The following is a 12,942-nucleotide window of genomic DNA, read 5'->3' as shown; positions in this document are numbered from 1 at the left end:
ACTACAGAGAACTCTGATTCAGCATTTCACTAAGAATAAGAAGTCTGACCGAACACACTATTTGACAAACCTGCCAAGTCACTACTGTATACACCGACTAGCAGAGGTGCCGCCATTTCTAGATGATACATGTGCGTGGCCATCATTCCGAGTTAGTCATCATTTTCCCCAGCCGCTACTCCTGCTTCCTACGACCAGTTGTTAGTTTAACTTTACCATCATTTACTTCATTTGCTATGGGTTTCTAACGAAGCCTAAGAATGTGGTGATACACATTTCTATGATGTCCGGTCAATAATTTTCCAAGAACTAGACACTGGACTGCACTTTAAATATAAATGAATGATTCAGAATAAAAGTTTGCCTAGACTGCAATATTTCACTGGTTAATCTGTACTTATTTAAATAACTTCCAACATACTATCAATAGGTAAATGCAATAATGTTACTTATTTTTAAGCTTGTAGGACATAATTTTATGTGTATATACTTAAATACTTATAAAGTAAATTATAAGCACTTCCCTTAAACTGCTCTCCAATTTTTATCACTAAGTCCTCTTTTCCACCACAAGGTAGGAAAGGGTGGGGCAGGTGAATTGAAGAGTGTGACTTGCCTAAGTGAATCAAATTGTAAAAGTTTGAGACCCACTGCCTTAAAGCTCTGGGTAGGTATTTGTAACTTAGTTTCATCTTGAGAGACGTCCAGCTTAAAGATAACCCCTTTACCACCATAAAAACAGGCAACAAGGGGAGTAGGAAGGAAAGGGCTTGTCACGAACGTAAGAACTCAAAATGAAGTCCTCCACTGAAAATGTCACAACCTGAACAATACTATCTTCCCTCCTTCAAAAGATTACCTTTCGCTCCACGGACACAATGACAGCGTTCTATTAAGATAATCTTAAAAGCAAGGAACAGATGTGCTGTAAACATTTACTGAATGCACATTTATGTACCTATTTTTAAAATTTGTTCATACTTGGTTTGTAGCATTTAAGAAGCCACAGATATCACTTACTAGCTGACGTCTATTTCTTTTCCAGGTTTCTGCTTTCCTTTTGGAATTCATGTTCTGGAAAGCTAAAAGTAGAGACAACAAGTTCTAATCAAAGTTCAAACAGGTATGTTTACTACTTTGTTGGGCTGGTTCAAGCCACATGAAGCCTTAAAGTTTTGCTTTTCTGCCCATACGTTAGTAATTCTGAATAACACTTCCCAGCAAGTCTGTAAATCCAAATCAAAGGCACTGAAGCATTAGCTCAAAGAATCATACAGTCACGTGGATCATGTGGCCAGGCCTTCATCAGAATTACGGGGAATACAGTTTCATCAGAAGCAAAGGTCCCAAAGTGGACCTAGACATTGATAATCTCTCAAAGCTACCATCAAGTTTCCAGGAACAGTACTTGGTACATAATCAGAGACTTCGGAATTTATAGTGCATTTCCGGCTTCAGTTCTCCAGGATAAACTGTAACTGTACCACACAGTTTCAATGGTTTGACAGGACTGGAGTGAAAGTAACACTCATAAAGATCAATGTCTTTCTGCCACAACAGAAAGAAGCACCTGGGATAAATCTAACCTGGAGCTGGTCCCAGGACATTTTCCTCTACTCCTTTTGCTTGCCTGCCCCACATTCATCCCCAGTAACCTTCTCAGTAGAGCTCCAAAGAAGGCTCTTTGCAACATCAGCCTTAGTACATCTGGTAGCACTCATCTTGCCTCACATACAATAAAAACCACAGGCACACCTGAGAAGATATTTTTATTCTCTAGATTCATGCCAGGAGAATCTCCTAATCTGTCCTGCATATTTTGGTTACCAGGGAAACAGCTCTTCTACGCCCAGGTAAGGGATAAAAAGGCTAACATCATTGTTTACACTTACTGAAATCACTGGGGAGGCTGTGGTTCAGATTCCTATAAAATTCAGTCCTATGTGCTTTTTTCAGTCCTGTGCAAAGGCCAAAGTCAGAAAGCTTCACGTGGCCCTATGGGGAAGAAGAAACAAGGTAATGGATGAACATTCATGGATGTGGAACAGACATTCTATTCTCTAGCTCCTTATAGTATCCAATACACCCCCACAAAGTATACTGTCTTTTTTTCTTTGATTATAGGGAAAAATAAATTAAAAATAAATGTTTAAAAGATCACCCCAAATCCTATTATTCGAATAAAAGTATTTCAATTCTTACATATTATCTGTTTGTCCAAACATAAACTTCCCAACATAGATGAACTCTCCATGGCATCTAAAAACACTTTTACTACTTCTTGGGGCTCCTGGGTGGCTTAGTCTGGCTTAGTTAAGCGTCTGACTCCTGGTTTCAGCTCAGGTTGTGATCTCGCAGTCTGTAAGTTTGAGCCCCAAGTCAGGCTCCACGCTGATATGCAGAGCCTGCTCGGGATTCTCGCTCTCTCCCTCTCTCTCCGCCCCTCGCTCTCTCAAAATAAACTTAAAAAAATAAAGATACTCTTACTACTTCTTAAACTAATGCACTCAAATATTCCTGTGCTTCTATATGGTCTTCAAAATCACCATTTTTAATGTGTACATAATATTCAAATGACTCAGTACATCATTGTTTACCTAACCATCCTCCTCATACTGGGTGTTTATTCCATTTCTAATTCCTCACTCCATGTAATGTGGATTATAAGCACCCTGTGATAGAGAGGGTCTGTGCCCCCAAATCTAACCATGCACAGTACAGAGGATGGTCTTAATAAACGATTGTTAATGAGTAAATAAATCTTTGTTCATATAACTTCTTCTCTGCTTGAACTATTTCATTAGGATACATTCCAAGGAATAAATTATTCCAAAGACAGAGAATAAACTTTATTACATAGTTCTTGACAAATGTTGCTATACTGTATTTCAGTCATAAGTGTCTGACTTTATCATACTCTTCAAGGAACACTCACACCTCCTCTGAGCCAGGCCCCACGCTTTAAATGTGTAATCTCATTTATAACTCTTAAGTCACATTTCACTGACTCAGACTCATTAAATGGCTTGCTGGTGAAATGGCAGAACCAAAGCCAAAAATCAATCCATGTTCCTTCTCCCAGACCAAGATTCCCTTACCCTCTCCAATCCCCTGATCCCACCTGGAAAATGGAGATAATGATATCTTCTTGGTAGGAATGATGACAATTAATGCATGTAAAGATCTTAACCTAGTGCCTGGCACTAGCTCTAAGTAAGAGACAGGTGTTCTTGGGGTAGTGAAATTTCAAGTAGATAAGGAGGTAAAACCAAAAATAGGGGAGGGAATCCTGATGCTCAGGGATTTACATTGCTCAAGGTCACACACTTAGAAGTGGTGTGGCCAGGGGGCACCGGGGTGGTTCAGTCAGTTGAGTCCAGCTCCTGGCTTCAGCTCGGGTCATGATCTCACGGTCTGTGAGTTCAAGCCCCACACCAGGCTCCGTGCTGGTAGTGTGGAGCCTGCCTGGGATTCTCTCTCTCCCTCTCTGTTCCACACCCCCACCCCCTGCTGCTGCTTTCTCTCTCAAAATAAATAAATAAACTTAAAAAAAAAAAAAAAGTGGTGTGGCCAAAGACTTCAACATCTGTGATCTATCCATACCACCTTCCTCCAGGACATCCTTGGGCCTTAATATACAAACTTCTCAGGATACATGAGGCTACAGAAGCCCTGCTCAGATGGGTCAGTTTTATTTTGTTTTGTTCTGAAGAAATCCCATTAGGTTTGGCCGTGTGTGTGTGTGTACCCATGCGTGTATGTATGCCCAACAAAGTAAACTACCAAACAAAGACAGATTTGAACCTGCTAACCTGGTATCATTTTTTTCAGATTTTTAAACAACTTGTTGTATAAGTCAAGGAACAGAGTTTAATTTAGAGTTCTCAAAATTACATTTCACCTGGACACCTCTAAGAAAAGAGAGTGTCTTAAAAAGCAGTACCTGGAACAAATGCTATTCAAGCCTAAATTTTCAGGGAATTCTGTAGGTATCCTAAGTATGTGGCAGGAACTCAAAACATCTACACTTTCACTTCTAGAATCTGTATGGTTGAACACCGAAATGAGCTCGCTTGTGAAAACATCTTTCTACAAGTCTGGGCTAGCATCTTGTAGAGAGCAAACCTGCACCTAAAAGGGTTCCCCACTCCTCCTCATTATATTGAGGCCCCAAGTTCTTGGCTTTCAATATGTCTGCTAGACCTGAACAGAGACTACAGGGTGCAACTAAACCTGCACTAAGGCACCTGGGGCACAGGATCAGGGCATCTGAACCCGACTACACAAAGTAGGGCCAGTGCTTTATTAAAATATATCTGAGGGGCGCCTGGGTGGCTCAGTTGGTTAAGGGTCCAACTTTTGGCTCAGGTCATGATCTCGTGGTTCATGGGTTTGAGCCCCACGTCGGGCTCTGTGCTGGCAGCTCAGAGCCTGGAGCCTGCTTTGGATTCTGTGTCTCCCTCTCTCTCTGCCCCTCCCCTGCTTGCGCTCTGTCTCCGTCTCTCAAAAATAAACATTAAAAAATTTTATATACATAGAATGACAGAAAAATACGTTTATATACATTAACATTTTTTTTAGGTTCAGAGAACCTTCAGAGAAGATTCTAAATCTTTCTTTTTTTTTTTTAAGTTTATTTATTTACTTTTGAGGGAGAAAGCAAGCAAGGGAGAGGCAGAGAGAGGGACAGAATCCTAAGCAGGCTCCATGCCCAGCGCAAAGCCTGATGCAGGGCTCCAACTCACAAACTGTGAGATCATGACCTGAGCCAAGATCAAGTTAGACACTTAATCGACTGAGCCACCCAGGTGCCCCAATATATACACTAACATTTTAAAAGCAGAATACCAAGCTACAAGCTACTTTTAGGATGTTAACTGTATATAAATTATAGACACAAATAGAGAAGGTATTGAAGCTATTGTACCAAAATAGTGGTTATCTTTGAATGATGAGATTATAGGTATGTTTCTTCTTTATAACTCTTTGTACTGTTCAAATTTTCTACTGTGCATACACATTATTCTTATGATCAAGAAAAAGAAATTATTTGATAAATCTCCAGCCTTCTTGAAATAGAAAGATAGTTTTTTTAAAGAACGTACACCAAAAGTTCAGGTTTTTCAAAGACAGCAAGAAAACTATTAAAAGACAACAAGAGGGACGCCTGGCTGGCTCAGTCGGTGGAGCATGTGACTCTTGATGTTGGAGTCGTGAGTCTGAGCCACATGTTGGTGTAGATTACTTAAATACATAAAACTTGAAAGAAAGAAAGAAAGAAAGAAAGAAAGAAAGAAAGAAAGAAAGAAAGAAAGAAAGAAAGAAAGAAAGAGAGAGAGAGAGAGAAAGAAAGAAAGAAAGAAAGGGAGGGAGGAAGAAGGAAGGAAGGAAGGAAGGAAGGAAGGAAGGAAGGAAGGAAGGAAGGAAGGAAGGAAGGAAGAAAAATACTCAAAGAATTAAATTCACTTTTCTCCTTAAAAGTCCAGACAACAATTCTGTGTAACAGAACAGAACATTCTAAAAATTTTTTTAATGTTTATTTTTATTTTTTCAGAGAGAGAGAGAGCACAAGCAGGGAAGGGTCAGAGAGAGAGGGAGACAGAGGATCCAAGGCAGGCTCCACACTGACAGCAGAGAGCCTGATGCAGGGCTCAAACCCATGAACTACGAGACTGCAACCTGAGCCATAAGCCAGACGTTTGACCAACTGAGCCACCCAGGCACCCCTAAAATGTTAAAGCTGGAAGGGACTGGGGCGCCTGGGTGGCGCAGTCGGTTAAGCGTCCGACTCGCGGTCCATGCGTCGAGCCCCGTCAGCTCTGGTGATGCTCAGAGCTGAGCTGTTCCGATCTGTGTCCCCTCTCTCTGCCCTCCCCGTCAGCCTGTCTCTCTCTCTGTCAAAATAATAACGTGAAAATAAAAAATAAAAAAAGCTGGAGGCTGTGAGCTCTCGGATCGATCCTCACTTTAGAAATGGGACTGGACAGTGGGAGCCTGCAAGAGCAGCCGAACCTAGCAACAGGGTTCTCTGATTGCTGTGAGTTAAACAAGCAACTGAGGGGCCTGGTGCTCAGTCGTGAGATCGCTCAGCTCAGTCTGATCGTGCTCGTCGTGGCATCCACTCACTCAGTCTGATCTCACTGGTGAGTCGAGCCCCGTCAGCTCTGTGCTGCAGCTCAGGCTGAGCCTGCTCCGATTCGTGCTCCTCTCTCTCTCTGCTCTCCCACTCATCATCTCTCTCTCTCTCTCTCTCTAAAATAAATAAACATTAAAAAAAAAACAAAACCAAGCAACTGAACTCGTTTGCATGGCTAAAGAATACATAGGCCAGTCCAGAGGTTGAGCAGGACTCTTCTTTAAGCAAAGGACAAAGGATCTGGAACCTGAACTCTGGCACAGACTGCTGTTTTTGTTTGCCTTACTTCCCAGTTCTTGACTGGGTTCAAGAATAAGGTTGCCCAACAAAGGGATTCCCAATAGGCGATGCATCAGTAGAGTTAATTATATGCTAATTATAGTTAATTATGGGCTAGGAAAAAACGGTACCTTTGGCTTTATTATAAAATAAGCTTCTAAATCAGTTTTCAGGGCGTCCAACTCTTGATTTCAGCTCAGGTCATGATACTACAGTTGGTGAGATCGAGCCCCACATCAGGCTCTGCACTGACAGTGCAGTGTCTGCTTGGGATTCTCTCTCTCCCCCTCTCTCTGCCCCTCCCTCGCTCTGTCTCTCAAAATAAATAAACTTTAAATCAATTTTCCTCTTAATCATTTTCAAAGATGTCCTTTATTTTTAAGAAGAGTGTTCAAATTATAGAATCATACACCTTTCAGAGAGGGGAAGTAGCAGCAAACTTACCTATAAAAAAAGAGAAAACTATACAAAGACTATACAAAACAATTCGTGGCTCCCTGTGATTACCAAAAGCATTGCAGGCGTTAAAGCAGACACTGCTCAGATGAGGAAATACACACTGGCTATTCCCCCACCACAGTACCTTGCTGTCCAGGAGAAGGTTGTCTGGCTTGATGTCTCTGTGGATGAATCCAAGTTGGTGAATGGAGTCTATTGCTAATACTGTTTCTGCTATATAAAACTGAGTCTCCTCTTCTGTCAGGGTATCTTTTTTCATTAACAGGGTCATCATGTCCCCTGGAAACAAGATACAAAGCCAACACACACACAAACACACACACAACAATGCATGAGTAAGTGCCAGTTTTCAGATAGGTCTTCCCTATCTGCCTACATAAGGCAGTGCTACACAGGACTCTTTTGTGTTCCAGAAACTGACCCACACTGCCGACATGGGTGGAAATGGTAAGTAGTTTCTAATACTTAAAGGTAAAACATTCACAGCCACAGAGAACAAAATGCTTTTAACCTAACCTGATGCTGACCACTAAGCAGTGATTCCCATTTTATTCTGGAGAGAAAAAGGAAAATTCTCTCACACTTTAAAAAAAAAAAAAAAAAATTCCTTAGGGTAAGTTTTTGGACTGGGGGAAAAATTTACTTTACTTTTTAATTTGTCTGCAAACTACCATTTCCACATAGGTTATACCACCATTGTTATCAGTATAGGCTGAAATGCCAAACAAAAACTAAATATATGAGGAGACTGAAAACAAGCTCTCCAATTTGTTTACAAAACACCTGAACATAAATAAAAAGGTGAGATTTAGGTAGCACAGTGTAAGTCAACAAAAGCTAAAAAGGAACTGAAAATGCTATGTACTGGGGTATGCAATGGCTGCCTCTCAGAAGTGCAAGGTGAACACGCCCCAAGATCAGCAGAGTGTTTTCTCCACTGTTATTATAGGTAAATATACACCAATATGCTTTATGCGACTTTTACAACACAGGATCAGTATTCTAGCAGTTAAAAGGTAAACTCCCTAGTTTTCTGCAAAGTCAAAATTTAATTACTTCTGCTTACTATCAGCAACATAAAATGGTGGGGAAAAAAAGATTCTGATCCTAACTCAATGGTTAGACAAAAGCAAAGCAAAGCAAATATTTAGAAGTAGTTTAAAGCTAAGAGAAACAGGAAAGATTCAGTTTAGATTCCATATAAAGCCAGTTATGGTCGGAAAACAGGGAAAAGAGAAAGAAACCTCTGATTTTAATAGAGCATCATGCTGCTTTTTGAATTTCACTTATAACTTTGGGGGAATTTTTTGTATTCTTAGAGAAAACTGGATATTTTACACTCAGGCAAAAATTAAACCATGTATGCTCTCCTTTTTGACCCAAGACTTGAAAAACAGGATTCCCTAATCATTCCTGGCAGCTACATATTCCATCTGGAGGCACACCAGAGATGTGGGGGTGGGGCACTCAGGCCAGCTCTAAGGTAGCTGTGTGGCCTCAGTGCTGTGGCTCAGGAGAGCAGAGTTCGCCCAGATCAGAGAGCTCAAGCCAGATGGTCTATGGCTCTGAGGCCAGCTCCACGGAGGGCAAAGGGCGGGGTCCAGGAGACATGAGAAGCTATGGAAGACGGGGCGTGTAAGGCTTGAGGAGACCCGTGTCAAGGGGCTGGTGACTGAGCTGCTTCTTATTCCTATTTAAGAACTAGCATCTAAATGTTAAAAAGTTTCTCCTCATTCTATCAGACTCTTCCCTAACGTTCATCAATTGTTCATAAAAAACTGGTGACCCTAGATCTAAATAAAAGTTGTCACAAGATCAAAATATTATGCCACAGTTACATTTGCTTTGCTATAGAACCAAAAAGAGAAAAAGTTTTCTTTTTTTCCCCCACCAGAGTGTGCTCACAGCTCATCTGTTCACTGGCAAACAGACTGTTCCCCAGGACAGATGGTATATTCTGTTACGGGTTTACTTTGGAGCTGTCTCAGGAGACACACGTGCTGAGTTATGTAAAACTTGAAATCTCAGAAATGAGAGACTGAGTCTGGCTACTAATATAGGTAATGAGAAATTCACTCCTTATTAATGTAAGTTATAGCAAAAGATAAACAGTTGAAGCAAATCACATAATAGCTTCAATCTGGTCATTTGGGTAACTGATTATACGTGATTCCCATTGACAGGAGAGCAGGCAGAGTCCCTAGTTTATTCCTATACATTTAAAAAGAAAAATAAAAGAAAGAAATGTCCATCTGAAATCATGAGAATGAGTGAGAAGGTTACTTTTATGGCACTAAGAATTGTAGAAAGGCACCCCAGCACAAGACAGGTTACTGACCTCCTTTACAGACCTAAAAAAGATTTAGAAAGCAACTTTGTGAACACGATTAAAAGCAGAAAGGAGGGTTAATTGATGTGAGAGAGAAACCACAGAACAAAAAGGAAAAATGACCTTTCATCGTCAAGTAATTACCTCCAGGCAGGAACTCCATGATTAGGTAGAGGTTTAGCTTATCCTGAAAACTATAGAACATTTTCACAACCCACAAACTGTCTGCCTCCACTAGAATGTCACGCTCCGCACGAATGTGGCCAACCTGGAGGTATACGCATTTGATTAATGACAAGCCTTGCTCTGCTTCATTAGACTGTATATTTGTTTAAACAAGTTAAGTACCGTTTGAGTATTCAATTGTGATGATGCAAAAGATCTAATTTATGCTTAGGCAAACCTATGAACTCAAAATTGACAACACTGGACTTGACGGTATTCAGTCATGAACACTTGAGTGATGAAAGGCTTACAAAAGGACAAAATGAATGGCTGTCATGCAAACGGCAACTTTAACAGTGCTGTCAATTGAACCTGTGATTAATTAAAAGTACCATTCTTTTGCACATCTTTTTGTTCTAATAACCTTTTATGACAAAAATTAGTCCCCAAGATGAAACTCTCTAAACAAGTCCTGCCTCAGGTCTGCAATGGTGTCCGCAATGACGGTGCCCTGGCTGACAATTCTAGAATACTATACCACAGTATTCAGTTCGCTGCTGTGCACAGAGTATGTGCTCAATTCTTACGGAATGGAAATACAAGAATACCTAAGAAGAGTTACTGATTCGAATTTATGGTATTTCCAGCTTTCTGCTCTTACTAAAATATCTAGCCAAGGGAGACCAAATTGCCAAAAGGTTTAGGAGAACTGGCAGAACTACATTATTTCATAATCATGTTTTATTATCAAATTTACCTTATCTACTTGAAATATGTAAGAGTAATCAAACCACAGCTGCGTATTATCAAATCCTGTCCCCTCTCCTCTTACGCTAAATGTCACAAGATGCAAAGGTGGGTTCAACCAGGTCTCCACTTATTAAGACCCAGTGCGATCCTTGAATAGAAGTTTTGTTCTTAACATATGCAGCAGGGCTTCAGTCCTACCCTACGTTCACAGGTAAAGATGTACCGAAGTTCATAAACTGGCACTTCCGGTTGGCAAACTCAGCGCATGATTGTTGTTTTGTTCAATACGATGTTCGACACAATGCTTTGTTTTACTGCAATGTCTTTAGCAAAGCCAGGCACTCTCTCTTCCAACTGGACACAGATCCCACCCTTCTCTCCTGTCTTACCCCTAACCTGCCTCATTCTTCCCTTCAGGCCCAAGGCAAGTATTGAGTTTACATATCTCAGTTTCCAGTCTCTACTAAAATTCTTTGGGAAATTTTTAAATAGCTTCAATGTTGCAGAAAACTTACATTTTTACATTTCTCCTTAGGGCATGAGGGTGGGAAAATGGTAGATAAGGGTGGTAAGGAACAGTGTTATGAAATCACAAAGAAGCTGAGTAAAGGCTAATGCTTTTACTCAGCTTTAATACAGAAGCAAAGCTTTTGGAAAACACTAACGCACTTGCTCAACCGCAGCTGTGGCTGTGCCCCAGTCATCACCGGACATAAAGACTGCGCAAGCCAGCCTCCAGCTGCCTCTGCTCTCCTGGCTCCCAACAAGGCCTCAACCTGCTGCAGGGAGCCAAAAAAAAAAAGGGGGGGGGGGGAGGCAGAACTATTACCGCTCGTCACTCACTTCGGAGGACAGAATGGTGATGGCAGCACTCTCTGTTTGTTAAGGGGAAAGCTACAGGCCACCTATGCACACCTTGCCCTCCTCTCCTGGGGCTGAAACAGCAACTAGGAACCTCAATATCTAAGAGTGGAGTGAGGTTAACATAGGGTAAGGGAAGGAAGAACCAAAGGTGCAACTCACATCAGAGGTTCCCTTTCTCTGTTCCATAAATATTTAATGGGGTGGAGTCACATGCTAGTTGCTATCCTGAGCACTAGGAAAGCAGAGATAAAAGTCCATCTTTTGTCCCCTCCTAATACTGTACTAGCATCACAATTGGAGGTTTTCCTTTAGCAATGTAAGAGAAACATGAAAAAGCTAGCTAAATGCTGGTCTCTTGTCCTTTAAAATTTATTTTCCAGACGGCAAAATTCCCACCCTATGGATCAGAATAACGACCTAAACTCTCAGTGGGTAGCTCTAACTCCTGTTCAGTTTAGTAAAAGCAAAGAAAAAACTTTTCCTAGGGGAAAGGAACCTGTACCTACAAAAAGTTAGGCTCTGAGTCTAAACTTGGTCAGCCCTACCCAAGTGATGGGTCTGCACTGGTCTACTTCCTCTCACGCCCTAGCACCAACCACGCTTCTTCAAGATGGCCGACTCAGGTAGAGTCTGTGACCAGAAACTTTAACTGGGTCACACTAAGATCAAATCTAGGGAGCACAGTCCAACAGCAAGGTGAGCTAACAAGTAAGCTAATACGTTGTTTAAAATCCTAATTCTCATGGAAAGCTCCTCTACTTTCATGTAGGAACACTTTAGAAAATGATTTTGAAGAAGGCACAGTATTTGAAAAAATGTTTTTACACTGTATATTTGAATTGTCCTCTGTTACCATGCTGGGCAACTGGCACATGTTATGAAGGATTAATAAGTGAAAATCATGATGCATACTTTTTACATTTTATTCTGAACACTAATTATTTGATAAAGAAAGGTTTTGAGACTTGGTGAAAACTATAGGAAGGGCACCTGGGTAGCTCAGTCGGTTAAGTGTCCAACTTCAGCTCAGGTCATGACCTCGGGGTTCGCGAATTCGAGCCCCACATTGGGCTCTGTGCTGACAGCTCAGAGCCTGGAGCCTGCTCTAGATTCTGTGTGTCTCTCTCTCTCTACCCCTCCCCCACTTGCACTCTGTCTCGCTCTCTTTCTCTCAAAAATAAACACTAAAAAAATTATTTTAAGTAATTTAAAAAAATAATAAAGTTATACGAAATAGGTCTTATAAAAATAAAACTTACTTGTGAAATACAAAATATACTGACTCATCACTACAGTTTTCCATTTTCCTTTTCAAGACTAGCTAAAACTCTTTCAGGGCCTATACCCATACCACACAATAATTTTTAAACACATAAATAGGGCTGTTGAGCATTCTGAGTAAGGTTGGTATCAGCATAAACTATCTGAATGTTTACTGCCAGGGTATTTGATACTCTCAACCGAAATTCCTGAGAGTCTAAGCTTATAGGTAACACATGAAAATTAAAGAGAAAATAAAAACTTCAAATTTTCACTGGCACTTAAAAGGACTGAGAAGCTTCAGTGATTACACCTCCCTTCAAGAGGCAAAAAGGACTAGGTGTGGGGCCAGTCTCCAACCCTGCTCTTTCACTCTGTGTCCAGGACTCTCCTTGCCACAGGCTCTCTCTTTGTCTTCCTGGAGCATCTGATCCTTTACAGGACATATGCAGGCATCACCCACTAAAATCTGTTCTTAAGCAAACAGCTAAATTAAATTAGATTTACAGAAAAGTTGCATTCTTGTTTTTAATATATTATCCAAAATTCAAAATTTTATTTTGCATAAAGTTACTTTTGCATCTTATAAATCTACTTGCAATGTAGGTTTAGGTTTTAGAAAGTGTTCTCACTCCTTAAAGGAGAAATTGTACTGCTCTGCCGTTTGCATTAGATTTTTTCAAATTCATTCAGAAAGAAG

At 40.8% G+C, this 12,942-nt stretch overlaps 1 protein-coding gene across 3 annotated transcripts in view; it reads right to left on the bottom strand.

Moving 5' to 3' along the window:
- The window catches only part of STK38 (serine/threonine kinase 38), a 51,879-nt gene that overhangs the window by 9,501 nt on the left and 29,436 nt on the right, over positions 1-12,942 (bottom strand). For all 3 annotated transcript variants that reach the window (XM_053222891.1, XM_027057877.2, XM_015069808.3), the window contains exons 6-9: positions 9,348-9,471; positions 6,999-7,153; positions 1,893-1,995; positions 1,021-1,082 (exon numbers count right to left, since the gene is read on the bottom strand). In XM_053222891.1, coding sequence (XP_053078866.1) covers positions 1,021-1,082; positions 1,893-1,995; positions 6,999-7,153; positions 9,348-9,471 — 444 coding nt within the window. The remainder of the gene's footprint in view (positions 1-1,020; positions 1,083-1,892; positions 1,996-6,998; positions 7,154-9,347; positions 9,472-12,942) is intronic.

Source organism: Acinonyx jubatus, chromosome B2 (genome assembly GCF_027475565.1).
Source record: "Acinonyx jubatus isolate Ajub_Pintada_27869175 chromosome B2, VMU_Ajub_asm_v1.0, whole genome shotgun sequence".
Taxonomy (NCBI): Eukaryota; Metazoa; Chordata; class Mammalia; order Carnivora; family Felidae; genus Acinonyx; species Acinonyx jubatus.
Note: the sequence above shows the minus strand (reverse complement) of the source record. Positions and strands in the feature narration are given on the sequence as shown.